We start from the raw sequence: 20,937 nt of genomic DNA on the forward strand, positions 1-20,937 counted from the left end.
GTGCTTTTGGAAGGATACATACCCACTTATTTTGCTCCAAATATCTGTGGGGCCCTCCTTTGAAATTACCTTCAGAGCTGGTGCCACATTCTCTTGGAAAGTCAACAAGCATTTCTATAGTGCCTGCTAACGTTTCAGGCACTGTGGTAAGCACTAGGGAAACAAAGACAGGCAAAACAACGGTTCCTGCTCTCAAGGAGTTCCTGATCTAATGTAAGAGACAACATAAAAACAACTATGTACAACAAGACATATACAAGATAAATTAGAGATAATCTCAGAGGGAAGACACAAACATCATACGGGATCAGGAAAGACTTCCTCTAGAAGATGGAATTTGGCTAATAATTAAAGAAAGCCAGAGAGACCAGGAGACACAGAAAAGAATTTCAGGAATGGAGGAGAGCCCAGAGTTAGGAGATGGAGCGTCTTGTGAAAGGAACAGCAAAGAGACCAGTGTCTCTGCTGGATCACAGAGAGGAGTCAGATATAAGAAAACTGGAGCCTAGAAATGTCTGACACATGCTGACAGAGGTGACACTAAGATCATTTAACCTTTCAGTAATCTAAGCAGCTCTCTAAGACTACAAAGAAATTTCAGTCTACATTGGCAATTTTCTTATTGAGAAATTACCTGCACCAATGACATCACTGGGCTAGTCCTTATCCCTATCCCCAAATAAAGGCAATTAGCTTTCTATATATCCCCTATCAAAATATCCCCGATAGTTATCCAAGACTGAAGCACCACTTAATTGCTTCTTCTGGTCACCAGTTTTCCAGGAGCTTCTCCTCTGTCCTGTACACATGTCCTAGGCCTGGACCATGTTGCAAACCATCTCAGATTGCAGGGAATCATCATTATGAATTTTTTTCACTCATGAGGGATTACTTTCTTAAGAATCACAGCTTTCCTTTCCATTAACTCACAAAGTCCTTGATCTGTCTAAATACGTATTGGCTTCCTAGAAATGTTGATCCATTGTTTCTGGGTAGTCAAGGTTCAAAACTGAAGACTTCTGCCTGTTCAGCAGGCCATCTAGGGTGTGTCGAACTGATGTGATAGGCTTCTGATGGACATCTATTCATTTTATTATTATTCACTTTATTATTAATTCATTTTTTCACGGTTCAGTAATGTGTGTCCACAAACATAATTATAGAACCGTGGAATCTTAGAGCTGGAAGAGACCTCAGAAACTATGTAGTTCAATCTTTGCCTGACCAAGAATCCATCCCTTCAGACTTTATAAATGGTTGTCCTTTAAAAACTGCAATAATAGGGGTCAATTTGGAAGGGATTGCTAACTCACTGTCTCCTGGGGCAGATCATTTCACTTTTGAACAGGTCTGATTGTTCTGATGGTTTTCCTGACATCAAGACAAAATCTCTCCTTTGAAGTTTTCACCTCCTGACCCCAAACAGAGGAAATCTAGATCATTTCCCAAGGGAAATTTTTACGTGGCTGAGAATACCTATTATGCCTCATGCCCATCACCCTCCCCACTAAGTATTTTCTTCCTCAGGTTCTTGTACAGCATGTTCTCTAGTCTTTTGACATCCTGATGGTATACTGCAGCTTATCTTTACAGGCAGCTAAGTAATTGAGTAAACAGTGTGAGGGGTCCCAGAGTCAGGAAGAACTGATTTCCAATACAGCCTCAGAAACCACTAACTGGGCAATCTGCTTAATCTTTATATACCTCAGTTTCCTCAATTGTAAAATGGGGATAATAATAGCACCTATCTACCAGGATTGTTGTGAGGATAAAATGAGATGGCAATTGTAAAGTGCTTTGCAAACCTTAAAGTGCTATATGCATACCATGTAGAAGCAGCAGGAGTAGTAGTAGTATTTCCTAACATTCAATGCCAAGAGCTGAACACATTAACTTAGATGTGCTTTGTCCAAGAAAGTGTGTGGTGGAACTATTGTTCTCCTTCTCTTGATGTAGCCTAGGGGAGCCTTAGCCTTTTTGCCCATGTTGTTTAATCATACTGAGTCCACTTGACGTCTAGATCTTTTTCATAGTTCTGTTGCCTATCCACACTTCTCCCTAGGCTGTATTGTGTAGTTAACCTGACATATACATCCCTATCAAATGTTACCATGTACATTTCAGCCCAATAGCCAATCATGTTGAGATCTTTTTGGCTATGGACTGTTTCACAGAATGGGAAAATGATCTCTTCAAATTTTATTATATGCAAATTTGATAACCATGCCATCTATGTCTTTATCTCAGCAAGAAGGACTAGGATTGTAAACCAGAATTCCCCTCATTATGCCTCAGACTTCATCAGCAAAAGCAATGAATGTGAGACTTCAACAATGACAACGCAGGGAAACAATAAAATGTTGTAAAAAGAGCATTCTAGACCAAGCTCTACCATTTGCTAGCCTTCATTAATGTCTTACTCTGATCCTATATAGCATAAAGATGACCCTGTGTTCTTGAAGGCTATGCCAATGGAGCGCAAGTTTGTTTTTTCTTAATAAGAGTGTCACTACATATTGTTTTCTTAGTTCTGCATTCATTCAGAGGGTTTTCTCATTTTGCTCTGAAAGTATCAATTTCTTTATTTCTTAGGGTGGAATAATATCTTATTAAAATAATATATCATAATTTGTTTAGCCATTCCATTAATAGTTGGATATTCCCTTGGTTCAAAGTTTTTGGCTATAATGGAAAGATATATGTGTATGTATATATATTTATGTATATATATTTATATATATGTATTTATATATATAGATACATTTATATATTATATGTACACACATTTATACATTATATGTGTGTGCTTGTATTTTTTTTTACACTTGAGTCCTACTCCTCTCTTTTAATTTTTTTTTTTAAGTATAGACCTAATTGTGTTATTGCTGGGCAAAAGGTGTACCTGTACACACTTTAGTGACTCATGGGGCATATTTCCAAATAGCTCTTCAAAATAATGGAGCCAATTCATATCTTCACTAACAATGCACTAGTGTGTCTGTTTTCCTGCATCGCCTCCAACATTTGTAATTTCCTCTTTTGTCAGCTTTGCCAATCCTGTGAATATGAAGAGGAATCTCAAAGTTGCCTTATTATTCATTTCTCTCGTTATTTGTGATTTGGAGTAAATTATCACATGATTGTTAATAGTTTAGATTTCTTCTTTTCATCCTTTGCCCATTCATCAGTTGTGGAATAGTTCTTAGTCTAATAAATTTGGATCAGCTCTTTATGTGTCTTGAACATAAGGCCTTTAGCAGTGAAACAATACAAATTTTTTTTTCTCAGTTACCTGTTTCCCTTCTAATTTTAACTACATTGGATTCATGTGTGTCAAAACCTTTTTCAGTTTGTATAATCAAAATTGTTCAAATCAAAATCTTTTGTTATCTTCTCTTTCCTTTATTTGACATGATTGCTCTTTCACTAAGATAATAGGAAGGAGATGAGTCTGAAAAGAGACTTTACTGTTCTAGGGCATCTCTTGGACATGGGACCTATCCAACTCTCCTCCCTCCTTGCCAAGTCACTTTCATTGCTTGAGCTGACCCTCTGCCAGCTCTTTGTTCATGAAGAAACACTACAAGCACATACACTCTTAATCTAATCTCCCATAAACACAGATTTCATGGTTGCCTCAAACTATCTATAAACCTATGTAAAGAAGAGCTTCACTCAACTACTTTTCTATCTCAGTCTCCCAAGTAGATGATCCAAATTGCACATTAGATACAAGAGCTAACACTGTTTGTCTTCTCTACTTTCTGTTGCAATAGTAGTGTGTGTTCTGGGACAACATGTCCTCTTATAAGGTTCTGTACTCAAGTGGTCAGAGGAATGAGTGCAAGAGGCCTGAGTTGGTCCAAATCAAAGCAAAAAGTCCAGAGAAAAGATCACTTAGGTATAGGCTCACTAAGGCAGCTGCTTCTATCAAGACGTCCCTTGGAAACTGCAAATGGATTGATATGATCCTGAACTAGGTATGGTCCTAGGTATTTATAACTGACTTTACTCATACAATGGCTCAAATATCACAGTCACCATAAACCTGCTATCAGACATGGCTGAATACTAGCCATGCAATCTTTCCAATTACTTCTATAGGACCCAGGGAAAAATAGGTGTGGAGAGAATCAATGACTAGGGTAGCTCTCAGCCCCAACTCATTTGCCCTTTGCTAACTGACACATGACCATCTTCTTGGGATGGAGTTCACTCCTGTGCACATAATCACCAAAGACACCCTCTTGATGGGTTGGTTTGCTTGGTACTGTTTGAAATTTTCTCAACTGGAATTAGCTTGCCCCCTACAGACCTCACCTAGTACTTTATCTGTGACTTTATTTTCATAATTAATAGATGTCCTCACATTCTTTCTTTTCCTAAATAAACACTCACCTATGTTGCTCATGTTCCTTCCCTTAGGGTTATATTTGACCCTTCCCTCTCTCTCATCTCTCTTACACGTCACCAGTTCCTGTCAAACTACTTCTCTGAAAGAGCCTCTATGGACATACCTTTCTTTCTATTCCAACTAGTACCACCCTAGTAATAACTCATATTAATATAATACTTTAAACTATTTTATTTTATCCTTTTTCATTTTAATCTTGTTTTATTTTATCCTACCTGCAAGATAAGTACTACAGGTTAAAGGAATTATCCAAAGTTATGTAGTTAATGAAGCAGAATTAGATCTTCCTGACTCCTAAGTCAAAGCTCCAACTACTATATCATGAAACCTCTAATATCGTTCACCTGCCTGGACTATTGCACTAGTTTTCCTTAACATCTTCAACCCCAGTTTACTCTAATTCACTCTTCATTTTACCTCCAGAATAATCTTTTCTAAAAATAACAATTCTGGGGGGGGAGGAGCCAAGATGGCAGAGTAGAAAGATACACATATGCTAGCTCCCAACCCACAGCCCATAAAATACCTGTAAAGAAGAACTCCCAACAAATTCTAGAGCAGCAGAAGCCACAGAACACGGAGTGGAGGAGATATCTGTTCCAGAGAGACCTGAAAAACCTACAGGAAAGGTCCGTCGTGCTCCAGACCCAGAGCAGAGCCCAGCCCTGCCTTGACCGCATGGCACCAGGAGGAACAGATCCGAGCAGGCTCCAGGGACGCAATCTCCAGCAGCCACACAGGTCCCTCCACCCACAGGTGCTAAAGGTCAGTGAGAGAGTCTCTTTGGCTGGCTGAGAAGGGAGTGGGGTGTCCCCATAACTCAGGCCCCCTCAGGAGGCAGCAGTGGAGGCAACAGCAGACAAGGGCTCCCAAAGCAGGCTCAGATACATTGTTGAAGGTCTCCACATAAACCCCCTGGGGGAACTGAGCCCCTTGTAGTGGCCCTGCCCCCACCAGAGCAGCTGAACTTAATCCCACACTGAATAGCAGCCCCGCCCCTGCCAAAAGCTCTGAGACTAAGAAGCAGCATTTGAATCTCAGACCCCAAGCCTTGGCTGGGTGGATCTGGAGGCATGGTGGGTGTGGAGAGGACACTCAGAAGTCAAGTAACTACCTGGGAAAATGCTCAAAAAGGGAAAAAATATAAGACCATAGAAGGCTACTTTCTTGGTGAATAGGTGTCTCCTCCCATCCTTTCTGAGGAGGAAGAACAATGCTTACCATCAGGGAAAGCATAAAAGTCAAGGCTTCTGTATCCCAAACATCCAAAATAAATATTCAATGGACTCAGGCCATGGAAGAGCTCAAAAAGGATTTTGAAAATCAAGTTAGAGAGGTGGAGGAAAAACTAGGAAGAGAAATGAGAGAGATGAAAGAAAAGCATGAACAGCAGGTCAACACCTTCCTAAAGGAGACCCAAAAAAATGCTGAAGAAAATAACACCTTGAAAAATAGGCTAACTCAATTGGCAAAAGAGGTTCAAAAAGCCAATGAGGAGAAGAATGCTTTCAAAAGCAGAATTAGCCAAATGGAAAAGGAGGTTCAAAAGTTCACTGAAGAAAATAGTTCTTTCAAAATTAGAATGGAACAGATGGAGGCTAATGACTTTATGAGAAACTAAGAAATCACAAAACAAAACCAAAAGAATGAAAAAATAGAAGATAATGTGAAATATCTCATTGGAAAAACAACTAACCTGGAAAATAGGTCCAGGAGAGACAATTTAAAAATTATGGGACTACCTGAAAGCCATGATCAAAAAAAGAGCCTAGACATCATCTTCCATGAAATTATCAAGGAAAACTGCCCTGATATTCTAGAACCAGAGGGCAAAATAAGTATTCAAGGAATCCACAGATCACCTCCTGAAAGAGATCCAAAAAGAGAAACTCCTAGGAACATTGTGGTCAAATTCCAGAGTTCCCTGGTCAAGGAGAAAATATTGCAAGCAGCTAGAAAGAAACAATTCAAGTATTGTGGAAATACAATCAGGATAACACAAGATCTAGCAGCTTCTACATTAAGGGATCGAAGCGTGTGAAATATGATATTCCAGAAGTCAAAGGAACTAGGACTAAAACCAAGAATCACCTACACAGCAAAACTGAGTATAATACTTCAGGGGAAAAAATAGTCTTTCAATGAAATAGAGGACTTTCAAGCATTCTTGATGAAAAGAGCAGAGCTGAAAAGAAAATTTGACTTTCAAACACAAGAATGAAGAGAAGCATGAAAAGGTAAAAGTCATAAGGGACTTTACTAAAGATGAACTGTTTACATTCCTACATGGAAAGACAATATTTGTAACTCTTGAAACTTTTAAGTATCTGGGTAGTTGGTGGGATTACATACACACACACACACACACACACACACAGAGGACTGAGTGAATGGAATAGGATGGGATCATATCTTTAAAAAATGAAATTAAGGGGTGAGAGAGAAATATATTGGGAGGAGAAAGGGAGAAATGGAATGGGGCAAATTATCTCTCATAAAAGAGGCAGGTAAAAGACTTTTCAGTGGAGGGAAAAAGAGGGGAGGTGAGAGATAAACATGAAGTTTTCTCTCATCACATTCCACTAAAGGAAGGAATAAAATGCACACTCATTTTGGTATGAAAACCTATCTTACAATACAGGAAAGTGGGGGAGAAGGGGATAAGCAGGGTGGGGGGGATGATGGAAGGGAGGGCAGTGGAAGGAGGGAGCAATTAGAAGTCAACATTCTTGGGCAGGGACAGGATCAAAAGAGAGAATAGAAGCAATGGGGGGGCAGGATAGGATAGAGGGAAATATAGTTAGTCTTACACAACACGACTATTATGGAAGTCATTTGCAAAACTACACAGATATGGCCTATATTGAATTGCTTGCCTGCCCAAACGAAATGGGTGGGGAGGGAGGGAGGAAGAGAAGTTGGAACTCAAAGTTTTAGGAACAACTCTTGGGTACTGTTCTTGCTACTAGGAAATAAGAAATGCAGGTAATGGGGTATAGAAAGTTATCTGGCCCTACAGGACAAAAGAGAAGATGGGGACAAGGGAAGGGAGGGATGATAGAAGAGAGGGCAGATTGGTGATGGGGCAATCAAAATGCTTGGTGTTTAGGGGTGGGGGGAAGGGACAAATGGGGAGAAAATTTGGAACCCAAAATTTTGTGAAAATGAGTGTTAAAAGTTAAATAAATAATTTTTTTAAAAAATAACAATTCTGATCATATCTTCTGCTCAAAAAATCTTCAGTAACACCTAGCGCCTACTGAGTAAACTTCAGACTTATCTGCCTGGCATTCAAGGGCTTCCACAATTTGGCACAGCTCTATTTTCCCAGCCTTATCTCATGATACTCCATATTCTCTGCTCCCAGTTCCAGCCAAGCTAGACAACTTTATGTTCCCCAAAAATCTGAACTTCTGTGTGTTGTCTTAGATGGTACCCTGTGCTTGTAATTCTACCTATTCTTGATAGCCTCAATCAAATGCCACCTCCTCAGACTTCACATAACCCTCAGATGTTTTTATCCTGTCATATTCTATATTGTAAGTATATTCATTGACTTCTGATCCCTTTACTATAGTCCTTAAGGGGAAAGGCTGTGTCTTATCTCCTTTTCTGGATTATCATCAATATCTGGTCCCCAGCCCTCTGCCTTAGGTTATTTTCTCTCTTGTTGATTTCATCAATCCCAATAAACAATAATAATAGGGAGAAATGATCATTAATCACAAATAATTTGGGGAAATCCAGAGTTCCTCCTTTTTCTAAAGTCCTCATTTTGAAGCCCCTCCTCTGAAAGACAGGACTGATAATAGACAGGTTTAACATTCTCCTCAAATAAAGCATTGCTATGCCACCCAGCCTTACAAAGGAATTTCATCTAACATGAAATTCCCAGCTCTGGTTTAGGTGGAGGATATAAATTCTTTGTCTAGATTTCCCCAGACTGGGTGTGATTTGGAAGTAAATGATATAATCAGAGTTACATCCCTCATTTGAATAGGTCCACTTCTCATTATAATATTCATTCTTTCTCATTAATTGTTAACCAAAATTGATTGCCACCCTCAGGAACACCCACTCTTCCAAAGGCATATAAACTATGAATCCACTACCATGAGTCATCTTTGATCTAAGAGAGAGACGGTCAAATGAACATTCCTTTTATTAATAAAATACTAGCATTATTAATAAAAATGATTAATTACTCAGAAGTATGTCTCTCAAACATTTTAAATATCACAATAACTATCATTTATATAGTTCTTACTATGTGCTAGGCACTGTGCTAAACACTTTATAATTATTATCTCATTTGATTTTCACAACAACCCTAGGAAGTAGCTGCATTTATTATCATTCCCAATTTACAGCAAAGAAAACAGACAAACAGAGGTTAAGTGACTTGCCGAGGTTCACACAGCTAGGAGGTATCTGAGGTCAGACTTGAATTCAGGTCTTCCTGAATCCAGGTGGAATGTTGATTCCACCACCTAGCCACCTAATCCCATAGATTTAATTATCATTTCTATTCAGATGCCTCCCAGGTCTATATATCTAACCCTACTCTCTTCTGAGCTCTAATCCCATATCATCAACAGTCCTTGGCACATAGTAAGCACTTATTAAATATTTGTTGACGACATTCTTATTAGCATAGGTAAGGCCATGTTAACAGGTATGTCAAATGCAATATGTCCAAAACAGAACTCATTCTCTTTCCTCAATAAACTATCTCTCTTCTGAACCTCCCTAATTCTGTTGGGGCTACTGCCACCTTCCTTATTCATAATTTCATATTCAATGGTATCTTAGATTCATCACTCTCACTTCACATATCCTATCAGTTCCCAAATCCTATCATTTCTATTCCCCCCCATCCACCCCCTTCTCTCTATTGAAGCAACCACAACCATTATTCAGGCCTTCATCCCTTGTCTTCAAGATTATTTTTAAGAGCCCTTATAATTTGTCTCCATGACTCAAATATCTTCCACTCTGCAGCCCATCCTCCATTAATCTTAAAGTGATTTTTCTAGAGTACAGGTATGGTCATGTAAACTCTCCAAAAAAGAAAAATTTCAGATCTCCCTATTTCTTCTAGAATCAAATAAAAACTCCTCTGTATGACATTTTAAAGACTTCACAATCTGTCTACAATCTCCCTATCCAGTCTTATTGCATGTGACTCCCCATTACTCTTCCCCAAGCCAGCAGCTTTCTTGCTTTTTCTAACACATTACATTTTATCGCTTGAGCTCTCTGACTTTGCCATGGTTGTATGCCATACCTGGAATTCATTCCTTCTTCACTACTACATTTTTAATGCCCAGTTTTCTTAAAAAGTCAGCTCATGTCATCTTTTATGTGATGCCTTTCTTATCCTCTTAGCTATGCATAACCCTGCTCCCCCATGATCTTGTATTGGTAAATGCTATACACATTTATCTACTTATTTGGTTTCTTCCCCAAAAGAATACAAGCAGCTTGAGAGAAAGGTCTATTTCATTTTTGTACCTTTGTACCTCCAGCACAAAGCATAATACCTTATACATTGCAGGTGCTTAGTAATGTTTGCTGATTCATTATATCAATTTTCTTTGTCTCTACCAGTGCCTAACACAGTGTTCTGAACACAGCACGTGATTGATAAAGATGTTTATTTTGCTTCTTGAATGTATCTGTGTCTGTAACGATAGATAAATGAACAGATTTTGTTGAAACAGTATTTGCATATATGCTTATCTCTACAGCTCAAAGACTGCTCATCACTTGGATTTCCTTTATTCTGAGTCTTCAAGCCTTGCATATACCTGTATATGGTTGTAAAGATATCCATGTGTCTCTAGTAAAGAACACTCTAGATCGTCATTCATTTTTAAATTGTTATATAATCATTTGTGACAGTTTAAAATAACACATAAGTGTGGTGGATATTCATGCATTCAGTGCCCGTAGTACCCTTTGTACCAGGTATCTCAAGCAACCACAGATGAGTAGAATATATAGTGTCATTCTCTCAATCACAGAACTTCAGAGTTGGAAGGGATCTGAAAGGCCATGTGATCCAACCTAAATCTGAACAAGGATTCACTCTCCAACATTCCTGACAAATGAGCATCTGATTTCTAGTAAGAGAGAGATCATTGTCTCTCAACACATCCATTCCATTTTTTTGATGCTGGTGATTATTATGAAATGGAAGCTCTGTTTGCTGGTCATCAAAATGTAGTGCAAAAGAGAAATTTCAGGTGCTTAAAGATAGAAAAATTATATAGGACCCCAAAAGAAGGTGAGAATTGGAATGACTGTAGTACAGTTTATTATTTGGACTCAGATGAGGAATGTAGCACCACTAAATCAATCAATAGGAATCTGGCCATTTAACATTAGACAGGGTGCTCTTTATTTAGAAGCTAGGTAGTATTTTAAGGAGTAGTACTTGCTAATGAACAAAGAAAAGGAAACAATGAATGTTCTACTATACTTGACTATTCCCTTTATAGAAACCTTTCAAATTTCTTCAGAACCAGCTAGGTTTGACTCTTGGATTACCATCAGCCCCACACATCCTAAATCAAAGAAGTGGTGAGCATTAAGACTGAACATGTATAATTTACACCAGAGTGCTTGCCTTCTCAAGAAGGACAGAAGGGAGGGTGGGAGGAAATTTGGAACTCAAAAATTATAAAAAGTGAATGTCAAATGTCAAAATTGTTTTTACGTGTAATTGAGAAAAATAAAAACACTTTTTTAAAAAGTGATGAGCATTGAATAGATCTTATTTCATTCTGATGTGTTTCCCAACCTAGTGCCCAGTAATCTGTAGTTGAAGAACAATTATTCCATGATAAAATGAAAAAAATACTTATTTTACTGTAGCATTTTTAACAAAGATTATGTTATCTTCCAGCCTACAAGAACAACGCTGTGAATTGCCATCATATCTGCCCTTCCTCCTCACGAAAGGGTTTACATTGTTGACAACAGAGTACACTAGAGACATTCTGAAAATGTCAGAGACATCTTCCCATGAATCTTTCTATGATTCTCTATCAGATGTTCAGGAAGACACCAAGAATGTTGAGTTCTTCCCTGAACTATCTGCCTTTCTCAGCCAGGAAGAAATAAACAAGAGTCTTGACCTGGCTCGAGAAGCCATAGCCAACTCTGAATCAGAAGATTTTGATTCAGAAAAGGAAATCACTGACATTTTTAAAACCTCTCCATCCCTCTGTGAAAAAACTTCTCACAAGGAGACCAAACTGAATGAGCATATGACTTCAGCAATGCCTCAGGGAAACAGACCAACTCGAAGTCTGACTTTCCCAGAACAAAAATCCCCAGTCCTCCAAAACAGGAGTATCTCTTCACCTATATCTAGGAGAAAACCCACTGGCTCACCCTTGCTGACTGCCAGTCCCAGCTACATTCGGAGCCTACGGAATGCTGAGAGACATGGTCCAAAGGCAGTAAACTCAAGTGCTAGGTCCAAATTGGTATATCAGGGGCCCCTTGGGTCCCAGAGCCAACTCCGGGACAAGGCAGCTAACCTGATTGAAGAGCTCTCTTCCATATTTAGAGAGGCAGCAAAGCCAAGAAATTTAAATATAAATGGAGAGTCATCATCACCAGATAGTGGGTACCTGTCTCCAAAGAATCAGCCATCAGCCTTAAGTACTTCAGCCAGTCAGAGCCCAACTGAAGACCACTCAGAAATGGAGACAGAAGTCAAATTACCTGCAGCTAAACACATCAATGACTACTGCCAGAAGAGCCAGGCCATTACTCAGTCTGGCCATAGCATCTTACATGAACCACTCTGTGCTCCCATGAACCTCCCAGTTGTCCCTCGATTCACCCAGAAATTGCGAAGTCAAGAAGTAGCTGAAGGGAGCAGAGTTTATTTGGAATGCCGAGTCACAGGCAATCCTCCTCCTCGGGTCAGGTAAGGACTTGGCTTGATTCATGTGATTAATTTTATTCTAACTTTTAAAATGTGAGTAAGACAAGGCATTTTAGTCATCTAACCATAGAAACAGAAGGCTTAGAGGGCCTAGGACAATGAAGAAAAAGGAATTAGTTGATCAGTCTCCCATAGTAACTTTATTATACTTACACTTCTCCCTCCTCTTGGAAGAATATTTATTCATAGAGTTCTCTGTACTCCTGTCTCAGTGGGAAGGAGAAGCACTGAAGAGAGGCAAAGCAAAAAAAAAAAGACAGATCATGTGCTCTCCTCTCCCCCTTCCACACACACAACAGAAAAAAAAATACTGAGTTCTAGTTCAGTTTATTCAACATGCATTTAGTAAACATCGATGAAGTACTAGATACTAGTTTACATGTTGAGGATAAGACCTTACATTCCATCATGAGAAAATAACATATGCAGAGAAATATTTTTTTTTGTGCAAAGTAATTTCAAGGAGAAGGGGTACTAACAACAGAGGTCATTAGGAAAGTCTCTTGTAGGAGGTGGCACTTTAGTTGAGCCTAGAAGGGACCTAGAGGTTCCCAGATAGAATAAGAATCATAGCATAAGCCTTCCTCATATCTTTCTTACCTCTACCATGAGGAAGCCTTCTCAGTCAGAAAACTATACTGTCAAATGCCAGACCTGTCTCAAGGTTGGATTTATACCACAGAGAGAGAGCATGATACAGTGGATAGAATAAAATCTTCCCCTAGACATTTATTAGAAGAGTGATCCTACACATGTTATTTAACCCAAGTGAGCCTGTTTCTTCGTTTATAAAATGAGGATAATAGAAACACCTACTTTATCGAATTGCTGTGAATATTGAGTCAAATGGAAAGAGTACTAAGTTTAGAGCCAGAGTACTTGGATTCAATCCTAGCTCCAATGATTCTGGGACAATGGGTAAGCCTCTTAGCCACCTTAGACATTAGTTAAAATGATAAGGTTTGACTACATAGCCCCTGAGGTGCCTTCTAGTTCTAAATGTTTATGATCCTTGATTTATATGATTGTTCAATATTATGTCAATATGTTAATGAGAATATGGCATTTTGTTCATTTGGTGCTTCAGTAGTCTGTTGTTTATCTGAAAGATAATTTTCACTAATAATCCAAGATCAACAGAACTTTTATCAGGAAGCAGAAAGTCCTTCATTTTTCCTAATTTTGATCATGTTTTTCTCAATTAAAATTAAAATTTGAGGAGTTGGCATTTGATCTCCTCTGCATAACCTCTGCATGTCATCCCCCTTTAGACTCATCAAAGATTGAGTTCAGTTCACTCTTTTAAGACCTTTCAGACTAGAGAGTGTCTGAAATCAGTGGGAACTTCACAAAACCCCAGAAATAAGAACAAAGAGATGCTGAGTCAAATTGTCTCTAACCTGGATCCAACAGCCTGAAGTAGACTAGCCTCAAGAACATGATGAAGCAACTAGCAGTTTAACCACAAGTCTTATTTTATCATGTTGATGGAACACAAAACTAGAGGCTAAATGAAGTTCTTGGTGCTTCAATCCCATAGCAAGGGAGATGAGATAGTATAGTTTTGTAATATATACATCGATTTAGCAAAGTTTTAGGAACAAGTCAAGTGAATAAGCATATGCTTAATACATATTAAGTGCCTATGGTATGCCAGGCAACCCTATGGAAACTTGAGGAATGGGATGGGGTGAAGTGAGGAAATGGAAGAAATATTTGAGCTGTGTCTCAAAAAGATGTAATAGCTAGCTAGAATTTATATTTATATAACACTGGTAAATGGTTAACAACCAGCTCCTGTGAGATTAGATACAGATATAGATAGATATGACATTTTTAACTTTAATCTATATTATTATTTTCTCCATCACTTTTCAAAGTCTGGAAAATAACCAAAAATACTAAATTAAGCCCTGATTTGTAGTGTTTGCCAATTTCCAACTGTAAATACCCACACTGAAAACTGAACAATTGCTTCTTCCAAGTCTGTTAGAGCTGGCTCCAGCAAACCCCTGCTAATGTTTGCAAATCACTTAACAAACAATAATAATAACAGATGATAACTAACATTTACACAGTGTTTTAATGTTTGCAAAGCGCTTTACAAATATCTTGTTTTATCCTCAACAACAACCATGGGAGATGGGTGCTATTATAATACCCATTTTACAGATAAAGAAAATGAGAGATGAGAAAAGTTCAGTGACTTGCCAGGGTCACGTAATTAGAAAGTGTCTGAGGCTAGATTTGAAATCAGGTTCTTCTGATTCCAAATCCAAAACTCTAACCACAACTTATCTCTTCCTTCTAAGTATTTCATTCCAGTTTCTTTTCACCAATCATTTTTGTTGTTGTTTAGTCATATCCGACTCTTTCATAGCACCCTTCCATCATCCACTGTCTCTCAAAGCCTTGCCAAGCTCATTTTTGTTGCTTCTATGACACTATCTACCCATCTTATCCTCTGCCATCCCCTTTTCTTTTTGCTTGCAATCTTTCTCAACATCAGGGTCTTTTCCAATGAGTCCTGACTTCTCATTATGTCAATAAAGTAGTTAAGCTGAAGCTTCAGTATTTGACCTTCCAATGAATAGCCTGAATTAATTTCTTCAAGTATTGACTGATTTCATCTCCTTGCTGTCCAAGGGACTCTTAAAACTCTTCTGAAGCACTACAATTTGAAAGTCTCAATTCTGATATTTGGGTTTCCTTATAACTCCTTATAATTTCATTTTAACTCTCCACCAATCATTACCTCTTAGTTAATAATTCTTCCCTTCTCATTGTATAGTCTAGACTGTGTCTAAACAGATTGATCTGTCTTAGAAAACAAATAACTTATTGGGATTTGCCCAGCTCCACCCAAACCAGATTCATAGCAGGACCTAAAATAGGCCTTGAGTGTGATGTCAGTTTAGCACGGAGCTATAGCTAGCAAGTTTTGTGCCTAGAATAAGATCAAAATACCCAATCAACTTAAATGGCATACCATCAAGTCTAAATGTTGGTAATGGAAAATGAAACCCTTGTTACTCTCCCCTGTTATAGCTCTGAAGTAACAGCTTGAGTTTCTGGAAAGCAGGCACTGCATCATTACTTACTCCACGACATGATTGCTTAACAATAATACAAGCACAGAATTAATAACTTTACACAATTACCATGAATCACTTCTTTTAAAAAGAGTTATTCAGTATCTTTCTGTATCATGACAATTTTATTTCTTGATAATCAATTCCTTTGATTATTTTGGGAAGACTCTAAGGAATGTGGAAGAATTCTGTCTGTTCAAAAACAAAGAATAAAAAAATGAGTTTGACAATGATTAAAGTCCTAGAACTTCTACTACTTTTTTTTCTAAATTTTTAATTTATTTGTTTTCAGTTTTCAACATTCACATCTATAAATTTTAAATTTTCTTCCCCTTCCTCCCTAAGACTACATGCAATCTTATATGGGTTCTACACATACATTTCCATTAAACACATTTGCACATTAGTCATGCTGCATAGAAGAATAACTTCTGCTACTTCTGAAATTTAGCTTAAGCATTGTTTTCCTTTGCTATTGTGACATTTTTCTGGTGAGTGTTTCTTATTGTATTGGCAAGCTGGAAGAACCAAGCAAGGCACAAATAACCCGTTACTGACAAAATAACATAGATATTAATTTTATTTGTGAATAATGGTAAATTGGTTTTTCTTAATGAAGGCTATGTGGGTAAATATTTAACAACCAGCTCTCTGGAAGGGGAAAAAGTATATATGACATGCTTTTAATTGTATCTTATTAACATTTTCTCCATCACTTTTTAAAGTCTGGACAACAACCAAAACTACTAAATCAAGGCCTGATTTGTAATGTTTCTTCATTCCCAAGATATAAATACACTGAAAAATTAACACTTGGCTCTTTCAATTTTTCTGTAGTATGATTGAAATATATATGAGTCAGTGTAGCACAACTGAAAAAGCACTGGTCTTAGGACCTGGGTTCAAATCCTACTTCAGAAGTTAACTATCTGTGTGAATAAATAATAGCCTTTTTAAGCCCCAATTTCCTTATCTGTAATATGATGAAGAGGTTGGACTAATTGACTTTTAGAGTCTCTTCTCTTCTGAGGTCTATGATCCTATGTAGTCTAGTAATTTTTATGAAAAAATTGATTTTTGAATTGAAAATGATTCTCACTCTCTGCATAGAAAGGTCAAGAAGATTCCTGTTAGCTAGAATAAATTTCTCATTTTGTCTTCATTGTTAAGGCCCTTGTTCCCACCCTGTGCCTTTCTTATTAAGGAAGCTGACACCAGAGGGCAGTTGAAGGCTTTTTAATGCATGCAGCAGTCTCACATCTATTTCTGCGGAAGTTTTTCAAGCTTGTTTACATTACAAAACAAATTAAACCCATTTGTTTCAGTCTCTCTAAACACATATCACTGGTGGTAAGGAAGAGCATTAAGTCTGAATATGAATTCTGCCACTTAAAACCTGTGTGAACATGGAAACAGTCTCTGGGCCTCAGTTTCCTCATTTGTAAAATGAAGTGGATTGGACTAAATGACTGATTTTATGTGAGACTGCATTTATATAAAACTCACTGATAAGTAGAGTCCTTAAGAACTTTGAAACCTATGTTACCACTATTTACCACTAAGATTTAGCCCCTTCTTGATGGATTGCTGTAGCTTGGTTAATTGTAATAGACAAAAACTACCTGTAAAGTACAGGAATAATTAATTACTATATTTATATTTAATAATTATTAAAATGAGCAGATTATCAATGCTGTGGTGCAGTGGAAAGAGTGCTAAACCTGAAATCCCAGGACCTCAGTTAAAATCAACTCTGCCATTTACTACTCATCTGACCCTTTACCTGGACGAACATGTTTTCTCATAAAATGAAGGGGTTGGACAAATGACTTCTAAATTCCCTTCCAGCTTTAGATCTTTAAGAAACCCAAATGATTCCTCAGGTTCTAGCACTTTGTTAGGTCAATAATTCAATTACTAAAAGGTAGCTGAAGTATACTAGAATTAACACTGGTCAGATCAGAATCTTGAGCTTTTGTAATCGTTAGCTAAGAAGTCTTAAGGGTAAAATAAATATGCATATGTGTATCTATAGTTCAGTATAATTATATACAAAGGAGGGCTGTGTAAAGTCCCTAGCCTATATATACACATACAGATATGTATATACTTGAATATGTTGTATATAAATTGTATATAAATTGACATATATACATGTATACACACATGCACATGTGTGTGTATCTGTTTCAATATAATTTTTTTCTTTATATGCTATGTGTTTCATTTTATTTGTTTAAAAACATTATTATGAGAAGGGATCCCTGGGCTTAATCAGACTGCCAAAGCAATCCTAGACACACAAAAAAAGGTTAAGAACCCTTACCTTAGACAAACTTCCAAAGCAGTCAGCTACTAAAGGTGAATAAGACTGACTGACACCTGTCAAAAACTGAGCTATGTTAAGATTAATTGACTTGCCTCAATCACCCACACAGCTAGTGCCAAAGCCAAGACTAGAAAAGACCGGGGGAGGGAGGGGGGGGCAGGTGGAGGAGAAAAGGGGATGATGTACTTCCTTCCCAGAGAGATCCTCAGAGTTTTTCACTGGCTCTCCACACCTAGGTGCAAGACCCCAGGGTAATATCTGAAGTATTGTGATGGCTCCCTTCTCCCAGGACCAACCTTCCTCCTACCCCAAGGGAGTGGGCTCTCTAGGGAATGGATTAACCTGAACACTACTGCATCCTGTGCCACTACCCCTGTGACTCTCCTAAATGTTTTTTGTCCCACATAAAAGAATTTCTAATTAAGGGTTTAGACAAACCACCACCTCAAAAAACCTTTCCAGAGGCACTACTTTGGAAGATTTAAATGGGAAAGAGAACTGTATCAGCATTCTACACTAGGCCAAACCTAAAGTACAACAGTCAGTCATGCATGTGGTCCAACCTTACTCTAAGAACAACTGTACAATGAAGGAATCAGTCTGCCCCCTTTAGTCTCACCCCTTTCCCACTTCCTCAAAGTAACTTCAGGGCCTACAGAAAGCATATTCATAAAACTTATTCAGTAGCTAAATGATATAGAGATGACAGAAAAAGATTACATTCAAGTAGTACTTTAAGGCTCTTACAAATCCATTGTCTCACTCCAGAGTCATTAAACAAAATAGGGTTAGATTTTACATGCTATTTGCTAATTTAGCACCCACTTGCTGACTGGACTCAACTACATAGACTCCTTGCTTATATGTTTTCTTTTCATCCTTTCCAAATGTCTCTTTTTTAGTATTATTATGAGGAAAAACCTACAAAGATGCATCGATCAACAAGCTTTTATTAAGTGATTGTTATAGAGAAGACTTTTCTGGCCAAGGGAAATTAAATTACTTGCCCAAAACTACAATGTTAGTAGCAAAAATGGAATCAAAAATCTACTTTTTTCATTAGAATAGTTCTTTGAATACCTACCTATGACTCTTTGAGGGGGAAAAAAAAACTAACCTAAGTTTGCAGCTATGGACTGACATCTCCTCATTGTTGTTGTTGTTGTGTTCATAGTTTGTTCTTGAAGAAGACCATGACATCAAGCAGATGATGGCATGACTTGCATTGACTTTGATTTGAGTGAAGGAGGACTATGCAAGGTCACCAACCTCATTTTCTCCTCTGGAACCATCTGGGTCCAGTGGCCAGATATTGATCAGGATGACTTGGGTGCATAGTGAACTTAGCAGGCTGTGGAGATTAGGTCAAGCTGTCCTCTCTCCCCAGCACAAAGCGCACAGTCCTTACTAGGGGATCCCTTGGGTCATCTCTTTTTCTTCGTTGCCCTACTCAACAGATGCTATGCTTCTCTCTATGATCTCATACCTTATCCCCACAAGGCCAGACTTTTATTTCCTTCCAGGGTGATAATTATATAATCCAACAAATTTATTGTACAAATGTGCTAATGGGAGAAGGCTATAAAGGCTCTTCCTCCAACACCTAGGCTACATATGCACATTTTACCAAAGGCTTTCTAGAGATAATTTGGATCTTAAGAATGATTTCATCATTGTGGCTACACTATCAGAGACAGCAATCCCATCCAACTCCTTAGTGGATAGCTTCATCAATTGCTGTGCCTAAGTAAACCTGGTAGTCAATTTTCAGTGATGAGGTTCTCTACTGTAAGCTAAACACTTAGCTAAGCCTCAGACAAGGGATTTTGAGCTTGGAAAGACCTTAGAAATGGCCTAGTCCAATCTAATCTTACAGATAAGGAAAGAAGGTCAAAGAGATGCAAGATCACACCAACAGTAAATGGAAGAGTTCGGACTTCAACCCGTATTCTCTAAATCTAATGTCCATCCCACTATTTCATGTTCTCTCTATAGGCATAGTCTCTACAGACCCTTTCTTGCTTGGTAGGGCCTATCAGTGCTCATGCAACACGGATATTGTCTTCGAGAACCCTGGGCCATCTCCATATTATAAGATTGTATATAGTAAAGTTTGTTTTCCATAATCTAATTCAACAAACACACGATGTTTTTGTTGGTTAGTTGTTTTTCATCATTATCTGACTCTAACCATGATCCCATTTGGTGTTTTCTTGGCAAAGATACTGGGATGGTTTGCCATTTCCTTCCCCAGCTCATTTTACAGATAAGAAAATTGAAGCAAACATGGTTAAGTGACTTGCCTAGGGTCACACAGGAAATGTGTCTAAGGCTGAATTTGAGCTCAGAATCTTGCTGCTTCCAAGCTCAGCACTCTATGCAATGCTCCACCTAGCAGCAAAATATGTATCAAATGTCTACTAGTATAGAGGACATTATGCTACAATGAAGCTACAAAGACAAAAAGACAATTGTAACAAACCTCAAAGGCCTTCCATTCTAAGGTGGGGGAAGAGGACGGAGTAGGCTCATATGGAAGAAAGTTAAAAACAAAGTATCTGAAAAAACAAAGTAATTTCGAGATGGTGACAATGCTAATAACTGGGGTGGAGGAGAAATCATGAATTGCATCATATAGAAGAGGGCCCCTAAGCTGTTCTTTGAAGGAAGCTAGATATTTTAGGAGAAGGAGATGAAGAGGGAGAGCATTCAAGAAATGGATTGTGTCAACTTGTATAAGTAAATCCCATAATGCTAGTATATAAAACAGGACAGATGTTTATGATAATCACAGTTCTTTAAATGCATATATGTATATGAATATAACATATCAAAGTATATGAATACATATGCTAGTGTATATGGATAGATAGATAGTATATATACACACATCTTGTATATAATCTTTCTGGCATCAGTTGAGAGAGAGACAGACAAGAGAAAGAGATGTAGATGTAGATTATAAGTACATACATTCACCAGTAAAGTCTGGAGGTGACCTAGGTTTCCAAAAGTTATGTTGGCCAATTAAATATATAACTATAATCCAAGGACTGAATCCCAGCTGAATTCTGAAAGACTCATCACCAATCTGACCCTGAAGTCTTCTTCATTTTATTATTTATTTATTTGATTGCTT

General features: G+C 37.9%; 1 protein-coding gene across 2 annotated transcripts in view; it reads left to right on the forward strand.

The window, feature by feature from the left end:
• Nucleotides 1-20,937, forward strand: part of PALLD (palladin, cytoskeletal associated protein) — a 554,902-nt gene that overhangs the window by 17,693 nt on the left and 516,272 nt on the right. For both annotated transcript variants that reach the window (XM_072623162.1, XM_072623155.1), the window contains exon 2: nucleotides 11,325-12,359. In XM_072623162.1, coding sequence (XP_072479263.1) covers nucleotides 11,425-12,359 — 935 coding nt within the window. In that variant the 5' untranslated portion in view covers nucleotides 11,325-11,424. The remainder of the gene's footprint in view (nucleotides 1-11,324; nucleotides 12,360-20,937) is intronic.

Source organism: Notamacropus eugenii, chromosome 7 (assembly GCF_028372415.1).
Source record: "Notamacropus eugenii isolate mMacEug1 chromosome 7, mMacEug1.pri_v2, whole genome shotgun sequence".
NCBI lineage: Eukaryota > Metazoa > Chordata > Mammalia > Diprotodontia > Macropodidae > Notamacropus > Notamacropus eugenii.